Source organism: Anomaloglossus baeobatrachus, chromosome 3 (genome assembly GCF_048569485.1).
Source record: "Anomaloglossus baeobatrachus isolate aAnoBae1 chromosome 3, aAnoBae1.hap1, whole genome shotgun sequence".
In the NCBI taxonomy this organism is placed as follows: Eukaryota; Metazoa; Chordata; class Amphibia; order Anura; family Aromobatidae; genus Anomaloglossus; species Anomaloglossus baeobatrachus.
The window spans coordinates 681,653,655-681,669,578 of NC_134355.1; the positions used below are offsets into that span (position 1 = coordinate 681,653,655).

Sequence of the window (15,924 nt, forward strand, 5' to 3'; positions counted from 1 at the left end):
GTAGTCCTGGGGAGAGAGGAGGATAATAGGAGGAGTAGTCCTGGGGAGAGAGGAGTATAATAGGAGGAGTAGTCCTGGGGAGAGAGGAGGATAATAGGAGGAGTAGTCCTGGGGGGAGAAGAGTATAATAGGAGGAGTAGTCCTGGGGGGAGAGGAGTATAATAGGAGGAGTAGTCCTGGGGAGAGAGGAGGATAATAGGAGGAGTAGTCCTGGGGGGAGAGGAGTATAATAAGAGGAGTAGTCCTGGGGGGAGAGGATGATAATAGGAGGAGTAGTCCTGGGGAGAGAGGAGGATAATAGGAGGAGTAGTCCTGGGGAGAGAGGAGTATAATAGGAGGAGTAGTCCTGGAGGTGAGGAGTATAATAGGAGGAGTAGTCCTGGGGAGAGAGGAGTATAATAGGAGGAGTAGTCCTGGGGTGAGAGGATGATAATAGGAGGAGTAGTCCTGGGGGGAGAGGAGTATAATAAGAGGAGTAGTCCTGGGGGGAGAGGAGGATAATAGGAGGAGTAGTCCTGGGGAGAGAGGAGGATAATAGGAGGAGTAGTCCTGGGGAGAGAGGAGGATAATAGGAGGAGTAGTCCTGGGGAGAGAGGAGTATAATAGGAGGAGTAGTCCTGGGGAGAGAGGGGTATAATAGGAGGAGTAGTCCTGGGGGGAGAGGAGTATAATAGGAGTAGTAGTCCTGGGGGGAGAGGAGTATAATAGGAGGAGTAGTCCTGGGGAGAGAGGAATATAATAGGAGGAGTAGTCCTGGGGAGAGAGGATGATAATAGGAGGAGTAGTCCTGGGGTGAGAGGAGTATAATAGGAGGAGTACTCCTGGGGAGAGAGGATGATAATAGGAGGAGTAGTCCTGGGGTGAGAGGAGTATAATAGGAAGAGTAGTCCTGGGGAGAGAGGAGGATAATAGGAGGAGTAGTCCTGGGGTAGAGGAGTATAATAGGAGGAGTAGTCCTGGGGGAGAGGAGTATAATAGGAGGAGTAGTCCTGGGGAGAGAGGAGTATAATAGGAGGAGTAGTCCTGGGGAGAGAGGAGTATAATAAGAGGAGTAGTCCTGGGGGAGAGGAGTATAATAGGAGGAGTAGTCCTGGGGAGAGAGGAGTATAATAGGAGGAGTAGTCCTGGGGAGAGAGGAGTATAATAGGAGGAGTAGTCCTGGGGGAGAGGAGTATAATAGGAGGAGTAGTCCTGGGGAGAGAGGAGTATAATAGGAGGAGTAGTCCTGGGGAGAGAGGAGTATAATAGGAGGAGTAGTCCTGGGGGAGAGGAGTATAATAGGAGGAGTAGTCCTGGGGAGAGAGGAGTATAATAGGAGGAGTAGTCCTGGGGAGAGAGGAGTATAATAGGAGGAGTAGTCCTGGGGGGAGAGGAGTATAATAGGAGGAGTAGTCCTGGGGGGAGAGGAGTATAATAGGAGGAGTAGTCCTGGGGGGAGAGGAGTATAATAGGAGGAGTAGTCCTGGGGGGAGAGGAGTATAATAGGAGGAGTAGTCCTGGGGGGAGAGGAGTATAATAGGAGGAGTAGTCCTGGGGTGAGAGGAGTATAATAGGAGGAGTAGTCCTGGGGTGAGAGGACTATAATAGGAGGAGTAGTCCTGGGGGGAGAGGAGTATAATAGGAGGAGTAGTCCTGGGGAGAGAGGAGTATAATAGGAGGAGTAGTCCTGGGGGAGAGGAGTATAATAGGAGGAGTAGTCCTGGGGAGAGAGGAGTATAATAGGAGTAGTCCTGGGGAGAGAGGAGTATAATAGGAGGAGTAGTCCTGGGGGAGAGGAGTATAATAGGAGGAGTAGTCCTGGGGAGAGAGGAGTATAATAGGAGGAGTAGTCCTGGGGGGAGAGGAGTATAATAGGAGGAGTAGTCCTGGGGGGAGAGGAGTATAATAGGAGGAGTAGTCCTGGGGGGAGAGGAGTATAATAGGAGGAGTAGTCCTGGGGTGAGAGGAGTATAATAGGAGGAGTAGTCCTGGGGGAGAGGAGTATAATAGGAGGAGTAGTCCTGGGGAGAGAGGAGTATAATAGGAGGAGTAGTCCTGGGGAGAGAGGAGTATAATAGGAGGAGTAGTCCTGGGGGAGAGGAGTATAATAGGAGGAGTAGTCCTGGGGAGAGAGGAGTATAATAGGAGGAGTAGTCCTGGGGAGAGAGGAGTATAATAGGAGGAGTAGTCCTGGGGTGAGAGGAGTATAATATGAGGAGTAGTCCTGGGGGGAGAGGAGTATAATAGGAGGAGTAGTCCTGGGGAGAGAGGAGTATAATAGGAGGAGTAGTCCTTAGGGGAGAGGAGTATAATAGGAGGAGGAGTCCTGGGGGGAGAGGAGTATAATAGGAGGAGTAGTCCTGGGGAGAGAGGAGTATAATAGGAGGAGTAGTCCTGGGGAGAAAGGAATATAATAGGAGGAGTAGTCCTGGGGGGAGAGGAGTATAATAGGAGGAGTAGTCCTGGGGAGAGAGGAGTATAATAGGAGGAGTAGTCCTGGGGAGAAAGGAGTATAATAGGAGGAGTAGTCCTGGGGTGAGAGGAGTATAATAGGAGGAGTAGTCCTGGGGGGAGAGGAGTATAATAGGAGGAGTAGTCCTGGGGAGAGAGGAGTATAATAGGAGGAGTAGTCCTGGGGGGAGAGGAGTATAATAGGAGGAGTAGTCCTGGGGGGAGAGAAGGATAATAGGAGGAGTAGTCCTGGGGGGAGAGGAGTATAATAGGAGGAGTAGTCCTGGGGGGAGAGGAGTATAATAGGAGGAGGAGTCCTGGGGGGAGAGGAGGATAATAGGAGGAGTAGTCCTGGGGAGAGAGGAGTATAATAGGAGGAGGAGTCCTGGGGAGAAAGGAGTATAATAGGAGGAGTAGTCCTGGGGTGAGAGGAGTATAATAGGAGGAGTAGTCCTGGGGGGAGATGAGTATAATAGGAGGAGTAGTCCTGGGGAGAGAGGAGTATAATAGGAGGAGTAGTCCTGGGGGGAGAGGAGTATAATAGGAGGAGGAGTCCTGGGGGGAGAGGAGGATAATAGGAGGAGTAGTCCTGGGGAGAGAGGAGTATAATAGGAGGAGTAGTCCTGGGGAGAAAGGAGTATAATAGGAGGAGTAGTCCTGGGGAGAGAGGAGTATAATAGGAGGAGTAGTCCTGGGGAGAAAGGAGTATAATAGGAGGAGTAGTCCTGGGGAGAGAGGAGTATAATAGGAGGAGTAGTCCTGGGGGAGAGGAGTATAATAGGAGGAGTAGTCCTGGGGGGAGAGGAGTATAATAGGAGGAGTAGTCCTGGGGGGTGAGGAGTATAATAGGAGGAGTAGTCCTGGGGTGAGAGGAGTATAATAGGAGGAGTAGTCATGGGGGGAGAGGAGTATAATAGGAGGAGTAGTCCTGGGGAGAAAGGAGTATAATAGGAGGAGTAGTCCTGGGGTGAGAGGAGTATAATAGGAGGAGTAGTCATGGGGGGAGAGGAGTATAATAGGAGGAGTAGTCCTGGGGAGAAAGGAGTATAATAGGAGGAGTAGTCCTGGGGTGAGAGGAGTATAATAGGAGGAGTAGTCATGGGGGGAGAGGAGTATAATAGGAGGAGTAGTCCTGGGGAGAGAGGAGTATAATAGGAGGAGTAGTCCTGGGGGGAGAGGAGTATAATAGGAGGAGTAGTCCTGGGGGAAGAGAAGGATAATAGGAGGAGGAGTCCTGGGGGGAGAGGAGTATAATAGGAGGAGTAGTACTGGGGGGAGAGGAGGATAATAGGAGGAGTAGTCCTGTGGGGAGAGCAGGATAATAGGAGGAGTAGTCCTGGGGAGAGAGGAGGATAATAGGAGGAGTAGTCCTGGGGAGAGAGGAGTATAATAGGAGGAGTAGTCCTGGGGGAAGAGAAGGATAATAGGAGGAGTAGTCCTGGGGGGAGAGGAGTATAATAGGAGGAGTAGTCCTGGGGGGAGAGGAGTATAATAGGAGGAGGAGTCCTGGGGGGAGAGGAGGATAATAGGAGGAGTAGTCCTGGGGAGAGAGGAGTATAATAGGAGGAGGAGTCCTGGGGGGAGAGGAGTATAATAGGAGGAGTAGTCCTGGGGGGAGAGGAGTATAATAGGAGGAGTAGTCCTGGGGAGAGGGGAGTATAATAGGAGGAGTAGTTCTGGGGGGAGAGGAGTATAATAGGAGGAGTAGTCCTGGGGGGAGAGGAGTATAATAGGAGGAGTAGTCCTGGGGGGAGAGGAGTATAATAGGAGGAGTAGTCCTGTGGGGAGAGGAGTATAATAAGAGGAGTAGTCCTGGGGAGAGAGGAGGATAATAGGAGGAGTAGTCCTGGGGAGAGAGGAGTATAATAGGAGGAGTAGTCCTGGGGGGAGAGGAGTATAATAAGAGGAGTAGTTCTGGGGAGAGAGGAGGATAATAGGAGGAGTAGTCCTGGGGAGAGTGGAGTATAATAGGAGGAGTAGTCCTGGGGTGAGAGGAGTATAATAGGAGGAGTAGTCCTGGGGTGAGAGGAGTATAATAGGAGGAGTAGTCCTGGGGAGAGAGGAGTATAATAGGAGGAGTAGTCCTGGGGTGAGAGGAGTATAATAGGAGGAGTAGTCCTGGGGAGAGTGGAGTATAATAGGAGGAGTAGTCCTGGGGTGAGAGGAGTATAATAGGAGGAGTAGTCCTGGGGAGAGAGGAGGATAATAGGAGGAGTAGTCCTGGGGAGAGAGGAGTATAATAGGAGGAGTAGTCCTGGGGGGAGAGGAGTATAATAGGAGGAGTAGTCCTGGGGAGAGAGGAGTATAATAGGAGGAATAGTCCTGGGGAGAGAGGAGTATAATAGGAGGAGTAGTCCTGGGGAGAGAGGAGGATAATAGGAGGAGTAGTCCTGGGGAGAGTGGAGTATAATAGGAGGAGTAGTCCTGGGGTGAGAGGAGTATAATAGGAGGAGTAGTCCTGGGGTGAGAGGAGTATAATAGGAGGAGTAGTCCTGGGGGGAGAGGAGTATAATAGGAGGAGTAGTCCTGGGGGGAGAGGAGTATAATAGGAGGAGTAGTCCTGGGGGGAGAGGAGTATAATAGGAGGAGTAGTCCTGGGGGGAGAGGAGTATAATAGGAGGAGTAGTCCTGTGGGGAGAGGAGTATAATAAAAGGAGTAGTCCTGGGGAGACAGGAGGATAATAGGAGGAGTAGTCCTGGGGAGAGAGGAGTATAATAGGAGGAGTAGTCCTGGGGGGAGAGGAGGATAATAGGAGGAGTAGTCCTGGGGAGAGAGGAGGATAATAGGAGGAGTAGTCCTGGGGTGAGAGGATGATAATAGGAGGAGTAGTCCTGGGGGGAAAGGAGTATAATAGGAGGAGTAGTCCTGGGGAGAGTGGAGTATAATAGGAGGAGTACTCCTGGGGAGAGAGGATGATAATAAGAGGAGTAGTCCTGGGGTGAGAGGAGTATAATAGGAGGAGTAGTCCTGGGTAGAGAGGAGGATAATAGGAGGAGTAGTCCTGGGGAGAGATGAGGATAATAGGAGGAGTAGTCCTGGGGGAGAGGAGTATAATAGGAGGAGTAGTCCTGGGGAGAGAGGAGTATAATAGGAGGAGTAGTCCTGGGGGAGATTAGTATAATAGGAGGAGTAGTCCTGGGGGAGAGGAGTATAATAGGAGGAGTAGTCCTGGGGAGAGAGGAGTATAATAGGAGGAGTAGTCCTGGGGGGAGAGGAGTATAATAGGAGGAGTAGTCCTGGGGAGAGAGGAGTATAATAGGAGGAGTAGTCCTGGGGGAGAGGAGTATAATAGGAGGAGTAGTCCTGGGGAGAGAGGAGTATAATAGGAGGAGTAGTCCTGGGGGGAGAGGAGTATAATAGGAGGAGTAGTCCTGGGGAGAGATGAGGATAATAGGAGGAGTAGTCCTGGGGGAGAGGAGTATAATAGGAGGAGTAGTCCTGGGGAGAGAGGAGTATAATAGGAGGAGTAGTCCTGGGGGAGATTAGTATAATAGGAGGAGTAGTCCTGGGGGAGAGGAGTATAATAGGAGGAGTAGTCCTGGGGAGAGAGGAGTATAATAGGAGGAGTAGTCCTGGGGGGAGAGGAGTATAATAGGAGGAGTAGTCCTGGGGAGAGAGGAGTATAATAGGAGGAGTAGTCCTGGGGGAGAGGAGTATAATAGGAGGAGTAGTCCTGGGGAGAGAGGAGGATAATAGGAGGAGTAGTCCTGGGGGGAGAGGAGTATAATAGGAGGAGTAGTCCTGGGGAGAGAGGAGTATAATAGGTGGAGTAGTCCTGGGGGGAGAGGAGTATAATAGGAGGAGTAGTCCTGGGGAGAGAGGAGTATAATAGGAGGAGTAGTCCTGGGGGAGAGGAGTATAATAGGAGGAGTAGTCCTGGGGAGAGAGGAGTATAATAGGAGGAGTAGTCCTGGGGAGAGAGGAGTATAATAGGAGGAGTAGTCCTGGGGGAGATGAGTATAATAGGAGGAGTAGTCCTGGGGAGAGAGGAGTATAATAGGAGGAGTAGTCCTGGGGAGAGAGGAGTATAATAGGAGGAGTAGTCCTGGGGTGAGAGGAGTATAATAGGAGGAGTAGTCCTGGGGGGAGAGGAGGATAATAGGAGGAGTAGTCCTGGGGAGAGAGGAGTATAATAGGAGGAGTAGTCCTGGGGGGAGAGGAGTATAATAGGAGGAGGAGTCCTGGGGGGAGAGGAGTATAATAGGAGGAGTAGTCCTGGGGGGAGAGGAGTATAATAGGAGGAGTAGTCCTGGGGAGAGAGGAGTATAATAGGAGGAGTATTCCTGGGGAGAGAGGAGTATAATAGGAGTAGTAGTCCTGGGGAGAGAGGAGGATAATAGGAGGAGTATTCCTGGGGGGAGAGGAGTATAATAGGAGGAGGAGTCCTGGGGGGAGAGGAGTATAATAGGAGGAGTAGTCCTGGGGAGAGAGGAGTATAATAGGAGGAGGAGTCCTGGGGAGAGGAGTCTAATAGGAGGAGTAGTTCTGGGGGGAGAGGAGTATAATAGGAGGAGTAGTCCTGGGGGGAGAGGAGTATAATAGGAGGAGTAGTCCTGGGGGGAGAGGAGTATAATAGGAGGAGTAGTCCTGGGGGGAGAGGAGTATAATAGGAGGAGTAGTCCTGGGGGGAGAGGAGTATAATAGGAGGAGTAGTCCTGGGGGGAGAGGAGTATAATAGGAGGAGTAGTCCTGGGGGGAGAGGAGTATAATAGGAGGAATAGTCCTGTGGGGAGAGGAGTATAATAAGAGGAGTAGTCCTGGGGGGGAGGAGTATAATAGGAGGAGTAGTCCTGGGGGAGAGGAGTATAATAGGTGGAGTAGTCCTGCGGGGAGGTGTATAGGTGACCAATGTGTGCGGGGGGCGGGGCTGAGCGGCCAATGTGTGCGGGGCTGAGCGGCCAATGTGTGCGAGGGCGGGGCTTAGCGGGCAATGTGTGCGGGGGCGTGGCCGATCGGGCAATGTGTGCGGGGGTAGAGCCAAACGGCCAATGTGTGTGGGGGGCGGGGCTGGGCCGAACGGCCAGTGCGAAGGTTGTCCCTGTAATGACGTCATTTTGGAGCAAGACAGACAGGCAGACGGACAGACAGAATAAGGCAATTTTATATATATATATATATATATATATATATACATATACATATATATATATATATATATATATATATATATATATATATATTAGAAATCACTTATTTTTTTGCTGTATTTTTTTTTTTATTTTTAGAAATCAGCAACTCCTTGTGACAGCTTTTGGGATCTAATGCTTTCTTTGAATCCATCGTAGTCCAAAAAAGGATATCTGAAAAAACAAAATAAATATACAAACAGAGAAATATAACAATCCCGCCGTTCACCACTTTATTAAAAAAAAAACATATATACCAGGATAGAAGACATATTTACCAGGAAGGGGACATATATACCAGGATGGGGATATATTTACCAGGATGGGGATATATATATATATATATATATATATATATATACCAGGACGGGGACATATATACCATGATGGGGAGATATATACCAGGAAAGAGTCCAGGATGGAGGACATGTATACCAAAATGGTATATCAGGATAGGGGCCACATTTACCAGGATGGGGACATATATACCAGGAAAGAGCCCAGGATGACTACATTTATACCAGAATCAGAAACATATATACCAGGGTCGGTTACATTTATATCAAGATGGAGGACATATATACCAGGAAGGGGACATCATACCAGGAAAGAGCCCAGGATGAGTAAATTTATACCAGAATCAGGAACATATATACCAGTATGGGGAACATTTATATCAAGATGGGGGACATATATACCAGGATAGGGACCATATTTACCATGATGGGGATATATATACCAGGATGGGGAGATATATACCAGGATGGGGAGATTTATACCAGGAAAGAGTCCAGGATGGAGGACATACATACCAAAATGGGGGACATATATACCAGGATTGGGGCCACATTTACCAGGATGGGGAAATATATACCAGGAAAGAGCCCAGGATGAGTACATTTATACCAGAATCAGGAACATATATACCAGGATGGGGAACATTTATATCAAGATGGGGGACATATATACCAGGATAGGGACCATATTTACCATGATGGGGATATATATACCAGGATGGGGAGATATATACCAGTAAATAGTCCAGGATGGAGGACATATATACCAAAATGGGGGACATATATACCAGAATAGGGGTCATATTTACCAGGATGGGGAACATATTTACCGTGATGAGGATATATATACCAGGATGGGGACATATATACTAGGAAAAAGCCCAGGATGGGTGTATATTTACCAGGATGAGGAACATATATACCAGGATGGAGGACATGTATATCAAGATTGGGGTCAAGTATACCAGGATGGGAGTAATATATACAGTACCAGGATGGGGGACATTACTGCAAAATAAAGGGGGAGCAATTTGTATGTCTTTACAGAATTTAGCATGCTACAATGGCATCTACAGTGGGAAGCCCAGGTCCAAATTTTGCATTGAGCACCATCAGTGTCACAGCTCACCTCTTCCCTCTTCCTGTACACTGACATCTGCATGTCACTAAACATGAGAACACGTATAGAAAACTCTGAAGGAAATAGAGTCCCCTATGATGTATTTTCATATATATACACATGTCTAATGTCCATATCTCCAAACAGACAAGAGAGTGGCTCCATAAAAATACAGAAAACAGAATACAATAATCTGGGATCAGAAACACAAATTATAACAAAAAATATCACAATCTGATTTCAATTAGTTTAAAAAAATGTATGTGACACATTGTCTTAAAAAAGAAAAACAAAAAAATGTACCTAAATTGAGAATTGGATATTTTAAGAATTTTTTGGTAGGTTACAGTAGAGCAGGGCCAGAGTCCGCCTTGTCGTGGTGTCCGGCCTAAAAAAGCCAAAACAAAAGCTGATGGCTGTGTATGTGATATGGTGTTTGATGTGAACCGTTAATGTGTGATTAGTGAGGACACGGGGCAAAAGTGGCGGTGAGACTGTGGAAGGTTCACGGGGTAGAGGCGGAACTCGTGTGGAGGTGCAGCCTAGGTGGAGGTGGGGTGGGGGTGAAGGTGGAGCTGGGGTGGAGGTGCAGCTGGGGTGGAGCCAAGTGTGGGTGGAGGTGGAACTGAGGTGGAGGCAGCGCTGGGGTGGAGGTTGAGTTTAGGTGGAGCTTGGGCAGAGCTGGGTGGAGGTGGAGCTGGAGTGGAGGTGAAGCTGGGGTGGAGCCAAGTAGAAATGGGGTGGAGGTAGAGCTTGAGTGGAGCCTGGACAGCGCTGGGTGGAGGTGGAGCCAAGGTGGAAACTGGGTAGAGTTGGCCGTGGAGTGGAGCCTGGACAGAACTGGGGTGGAGGCAGAGCTGGGGTGGTGCCTGGGTGGAGTTGGAACTGGGGTGGAGGCGGAGCAGGGGTGGAAGTGAAGCTGGGGTGGAGTCTGAGCAGAGCTGGCGTGGTGGCGGAGCTTGGGTGGACCCTGGGCGGAGCTCGGTGGAGGTGGAGCTGGAGTAGAGATGGAGCCAAGGTGGAACCTGGGTAGAGTTGGACATGGGGTGGAATATGGGCAGAACTGGTGTGTAGGCAGAGCAGGGGTAGAGGTGAAGGTGGGGTGGAGCCTAGACAAAGGAGGGGTGGAGGTTGAACTGGGGTGGAGGCAGAGCAGAGGTGGAGGTGAAGCTAGGGTGGAGCCTGGATGGAGGTGGGGTGGAGGAGGAACTGGGGTGGAGGCAGAGCAGAGGTGGAGGTGAAGCTGGGGTGGAGCCTGGATGGAGGTGGGGTGGAGGAGGAACTGGGGTGGAGGCAGAGCAGAGGTGGAGGTGAAGCTGGGGTGGAGCCTGGATGGAGGTGGGGTGGAAGAGGAACTGGGGTGGAGGCAGAGCAGAGGTGGAGGTGAAGCTGGGGTGGAGCCTGGATGGAGGTGGGGTGGAGGAGGAACTGGGGTGGAGGCAGAGCAGAGGTGGAGGTGAAGCTGGGGTGGAGCCTGGATGGAGGTGGGGTGGAGGAGGAACTGGGGTGGAGGCAGAGCAGAGGTGGAGGTGAAGCTAGGGTGGAGCCTGGATAGAGGTGGGGTGGAGGAGGATCTGGGGTGGAGGCAGAGCAGAGGTGGAGGTGAAGCTGGGGTGGAGCCTAGATGGAGGTGGGGTGGAGGAGGATCTGGGGTGGAGGCAGAGCAGAGGTGGAGGTGAAGCTGGGGTGGAGCCTGGATGGAGGTGGGGTGGAGGAGGATCTGGGGTGGAGGCAGAGCAGAGGTGGAGGTGAAGCTGGGGTGGAGCCTGGATGGAGGTGGGGTGGAGGAGGATCTGGGGTGGAGGCAGAGCAGAGGTGGAGGTGAAGCTGGGGTGGAGCCTGGATGGAGGTGGGGTGGAGGAGGAACTGGGGTGGAGGTGAAGCTGGGGTGGAGCCTAGATGGAAGTGGGGTGGAGGAGGATCTGGGGTGGAGGCAGAGCAGAGGTGGAGGTGAAGCTGGGGTGGAGCCTGGATGGAGGTGGGGTGGAGGAGGAACTGGGGTGGAGGCAGAGCAGAGGTGGAGGTGAAGCTGGGGTGGAGCCTAGATGGAGGTGGGGTGGAGGAGGATCTGGGGTGGAGGCAGAGCAGAGGTGGAGGTGAAGCTGGGGTGGAGCCTGGATGGAGGTGGGGTGGAGGAGGATCTGGGGTGGAGGCAGAGCAGAGGTGGAGGTGAAGCTGGGGTGGAGCCTGGATGGAGGTGGGGTGGAGGAGGATCTGGGGTGGAGGCAGAGCAGAGGTGGAGGTGAAGCTGGGGTGGAGCCTGGATGGAGGTGGGGTGGAGGAGGAACTGGGGTGGAGGTGAAGCTGGGGTGGAGCCTAGATGGAAGTGGGGTGGAGGAGGATCTGGGGTGGAGGCAGAGCAGAGGTGGAGGTGAAGCTGGGGTGGAGCCTGGATGGAGGTGGGGTGGAGGAGGAACTGGGGTGGAGGCAGAGCAGAGGTGGAGGTGAAGCTGGGATGGCACCTGGATGGAGGTGGGGTGGAGGAGGAACTGGGGTGGAGGCAGAGCAGAGGTGGAGGTGAAGCTGGGGTGGAGCCTAGATGGAGGTGGGGTGGAGGAGGATCTGGGGTGGAGGCAGAGCAGAGGTGGAGGTGAAGCTGGGGTGGAGCCTGGATGGAGGTGGGGTGGATGAGGAACTGGGGTGGAGGCAGAGCAGGGGTGGAGGTGAAGCTGGGGTGGAGCCTGGATGGAGCTGCGGTGGAGGAGGAACTGGGGTGGATGTAGAGGTGAAGCCTGGGTGGAGGTGGAGCTGGGGTGGAGCCTAGACAGACCTGGGGTGGAAGTGAAGCCAAGTAGAACTGGGGTGGAGGGGGTGCTGGGGTGGAGGAGGACCTGGGGTGGAAGCAGGGCTGGGGAGCAGCCTGAGCAGACTTTCAAGGGACCCCGAGAATATTGCCATTAAGGGGCCCTGAAATTTCTGGTGTCGGCCCTGCATATGTACACAGATGGTCAAAACAGAACGTGCCACATGTGTGTTTATTTATACGGATGTGTGAAGGGGGCCTAATGGTGTTTATGAGGGGCTCCATCATCCCCTTGGCTCTACCACACTGTGGCTGTAGGGTCCTAACAAAGACCCCGGTTTCTGCCATTTGCATTTTAATATCCTGAGTTTGAGTAAAAAGGAAATTAAAGTTTATTAAAAAGAAAAAAAAATGAAAATAACAAACATTAAGAATAATCTACGTAATGGAAGAACACTAAGAAGAAAGACATTGACCGACATTGGAGGACGATGTTCTATGTTTCTTCTCCAGAGAAAAGACTAAAGAGGCCATACTGCAGCTGAAGTCCTGGCTGGAGAGGAATCCGCAGGTGGTGGCGCATTTCCCTGTGGAGGTCCGATTTGCCAAGGGCGATGACATCCTACTGAGTCCGTGCTACCAGCGTGACAGCTGCTACATGAACATCATCATCTACAGGTGAGACCGCTTCAATGAAGGTGACTCCTCCGACACTGCCGTGATCGGCCTATGACCTTGTATGATCGAGGCCTGTAGAGCGTTTGGTCTACAGACATTCAATGTGTTTGGCCAGTTTTTGAGGTCGGAGATGATGCGTTTGCCAACCTGGCACCGTATATGCCACACAGAGATCAGCCAATCTGTCACATAACTTCAAGGTCCGGGATGTGGAGAATTTTGCCCTAATTACATGAATTCTTGCCCTTAGGCCGTACGGGAAAGACGTTCCACATCAGGATTACTGGTCAGAATATGAGAAGATTATGAAGCGAGTTGGAGGACGACCCCACTGGGCTAAGGTACGGCCAACAGATATGAAACAGACGCAACCGGGCCAACAAAATGATTTGATAACTTTTCGTAATGTTTTTGGTTTCTCATTTTTGCTTTTTTCCATGTTTGCATTCATCAGGCCTTATAAGACTCATCCCCAGCCCCTTTTTTCATGTTTTCTCAGGCCCATACTTGCACTCGTAAGGACTTTGAGAAGATGTATCCGGCGTTCGGCAAATTCAAAAACATTAGAGAGAAACTGGACCCAACAGGGATGTTCCTCAATACCTATCTGGAGAAAGTCTTCTACTGAGGAGGACGCAGTTGTCAAAAAATATCTTCATATAATTTCCTAGTTTAGTGCCCACAGCAAGTTTTACTAATTCTGCTCAGAAGGTTGTAGACTTGGTGGAAAGTTCCTCCTAGTTGGACTCAACGTAAGAACCAAAGGGCTCCATTTCCATTGTAACCTTGTGCTATCCCATGGGGGTGGAGAAAGAAGCCAACTGGGGCCGGGTCACCTGTGACTGTCCGATCTCTCACTGCACATGGACTGGTTTTCTATTTTGCCCGTAAAGTCTACTATTTGATAATGTTTGACCAGTTGGGTCTTTCTCTTCTGCCAATATTTTGGGGTTTCTTCATCTTCTCAAGAAGAGTGATCCAATGTTACATTAAAAAAAATCCTAAAAATTGTCTGCTTTTATGTTTTATTGGCCAAATAGTTCTGATCGTTGGCCTCAGCTCCGGATAGACGCTGGCTTGGCACCTTCACTGGAGCCCGTGCATTTTTACAACGAGCTCCATGTTTGGACCCTGTGATCATGAGGTCCTCTTCCTTCATGTAATGGAAGTTGTAGAGGACCCAGGTCAGTTCAGTCTATAGTCGGGCTCCAGCCATTTTTGTGAAGCGTAATGAAGTCATCTGGATGTAATTCATGATCCGTAAATCCTCTAAGGTGGGACATTAAAGACCAGAAGAATGTCCTGAAGATGACCAAACAAAGAGACGACAATTCTCGTCTACTCTCATGGCTAATTGGGAAAGTAATTAGTGATTTCCACCAGGGCCTCTTTTCATTGGTCTGGTGGGACACATTTCAGGAGCTTCTCGAGAGGCAGAAACCACCATCTATGCTCCTCTCTGATCGCTCCGTTCTCCTTTCTCTTACTTAGGGCTCAGAACTTCGGGGGCTATGAAGTCTTGGTAAACATTTCTGATGGTTGCGCATAGTACATAGAAATCCAAAGTAACCAACACATAGTAGGGTGAGGAACAGAAGACGGTCAATAGGTCTCACAGTCCAAGGCAAAAATTTGTAGTCACCAGAACACGAGACCAAGCTGTGAAATGGGAGACTCGGGTGAGGTCAATGTCTCCTCCCGGGTTCTGCCAGGTACATGGGAACCCCCGGCGTGCGGTGCTACACACAGGGTACATGATACCTCAGGGAAAGAGGAGGAGGGTCACCTCCTAAACTCGCCTGAAGTTGATCCCTATGATCACTTCATCGCCGATCACAAGCCTATCCCTGTCTTTCCCTGGACTCAGCCCTGTATAGTGCGCAGGACAGCAGGAACGCTAGTCTCGCTGTAGGTTAAAGACACAGAAAGGATTAGACAGACAAGGGTAAAATAAACAGCAATCATACAAAGCACTCCAAACCACAAGAGGTAGTAATGAGGAATGGACCAAAAAGGAAAAACCAAAGAGGACTCAGGAAGGGAAAAAAACTCAACACAGCTTTCACACAGCAAATGTTCTCTGAATGTCTTCCAAGTCCACAGCTCACAGGCTACCTCTAGAGGCAAGTAAAGCAGAAACTATCACCGGTGATTACCTGGGCTGAGAGAGAAGTCTTTATATCAGAGCTAATTAGCAATAGAGAACAGCTGGCTATAGCTTTCATTCAGAATATCAGGAACCAGCGCTGGATAATGGAGAATCTGCACAGCCAGCAGTAGTAACCTGAGCAAATGTGTATGAAGCCCTGTGCTGTGATCTCCGGACACCAGAAATAGGAGGGACCACTCTCTGTTGTGGTACCTTCATGACACCACCCAAAGACTGGACCCAGTCAGGGAGGTAAAAGCAAAAAATGGTCACAAAAGCAAAATCATCACTGATATCTGCTGCTCCATAACACAGATGTGCAAGGTCTCCAGAAACCGGCTCTAGGGCACCACCAGTTATTACAATACCACTCTGCTATTGGTATGGACAATAATTTCCGAGAAAAATTAATATATATATATATATGTTTAAATTATTATTATTATTAATTATTATTATTATTATTATTTTTATTTTTATTATTATTATTATCAATAATAATAATTTGAATTAGTCATTTTTGTTCCTTGTTCCAATTTATATTTAGAATATAAAGAAGTAGAAGTTTTGCAGCTTTACACCGGACACTGTGGCATATTGTAGACTCTCTGCCTGTTGTATCAGGAAACACCTGTACATTAGCAGCAATGAACAGACTATGACCCTATATTTTATATTAAAGCATCTAATAAGCATGTACAAAGGTCATTGTGAAGGGAAGGGGAGGAAGTGAGCTGTGACATTGCCTGTTGTGTATGGTTGATTCTGTGTTATCCACTGTATATAGAGGTGTTATCAGCCATTAGACGGGGGAGGTGAGCTGTGACATCACCTATTGTGAATGGTAGATCCTGTGCTATCTACTGTATATAGAGGTGTTATCAGTCATTGTACAGGAGGAGGTGAGGTGTGACATCACCTATTGTGAATGGCAAATCCTGTGTTATCAGTCATTGCACAGGAGGAGGAGGTGATCTGTGACCTCACCTGAATGGTGGATCCTGTGTTCTCTACTATATATAGAGTTGTTATCAGTCATTGTTTAGGAGGAGGAGGTGAGCTGTGACATCACCTATTGTGAATGGTGGAACCAGTGTTATCTACTGTATATAGAGGTGTTATCTGTCATTCTACAGGAGAAGGAGGTGAGCTGTGACATCACCTATTGTGAATGGTGGATCATGTCTTATCTACTGTAGATAGAGGTATTATCAGTCATTGTACAGGAGAAGGAGGTGAGCTGTGACATCACCTATTGTGAATGGTGGATCCTGTCTTATCTACTGTATATAGAGGTGTTATAATTCATACAAGAGCAAGAGGAGGAGGTGAGCTGTAACAACCCCTATTGTGATTGGTGGATCTTGTGTTAACTACTGTA

At 49.6% G+C, this 15,924-nt stretch overlaps 1 protein-coding gene across 1 annotated transcript in view; it reads left to right on the plus strand.

Moving 5' to 3' along the window:
- The window catches only part of LOC142295770 (L-gulonolactone oxidase-like), a 310,763-nt gene extending 297,361 nt beyond the window's left edge, over positions 1-13,402 (plus strand). The window contains exons 10-12 of the mRNA XM_075338857.1: positions 12,230-12,394; positions 12,645-12,735; positions 12,894-13,402. Coding sequence (XP_075194972.1) covers positions 12,230-12,394; positions 12,645-12,735; positions 12,894-13,022 — 385 coding nt within the window. The 3' untranslated portion in view covers positions 13,023-13,402. The remainder of the gene's footprint in view (positions 1-12,229; positions 12,395-12,644; positions 12,736-12,893) is intronic.
- Positions 13,403-15,924: the final 2,522 nt, after the last annotated feature.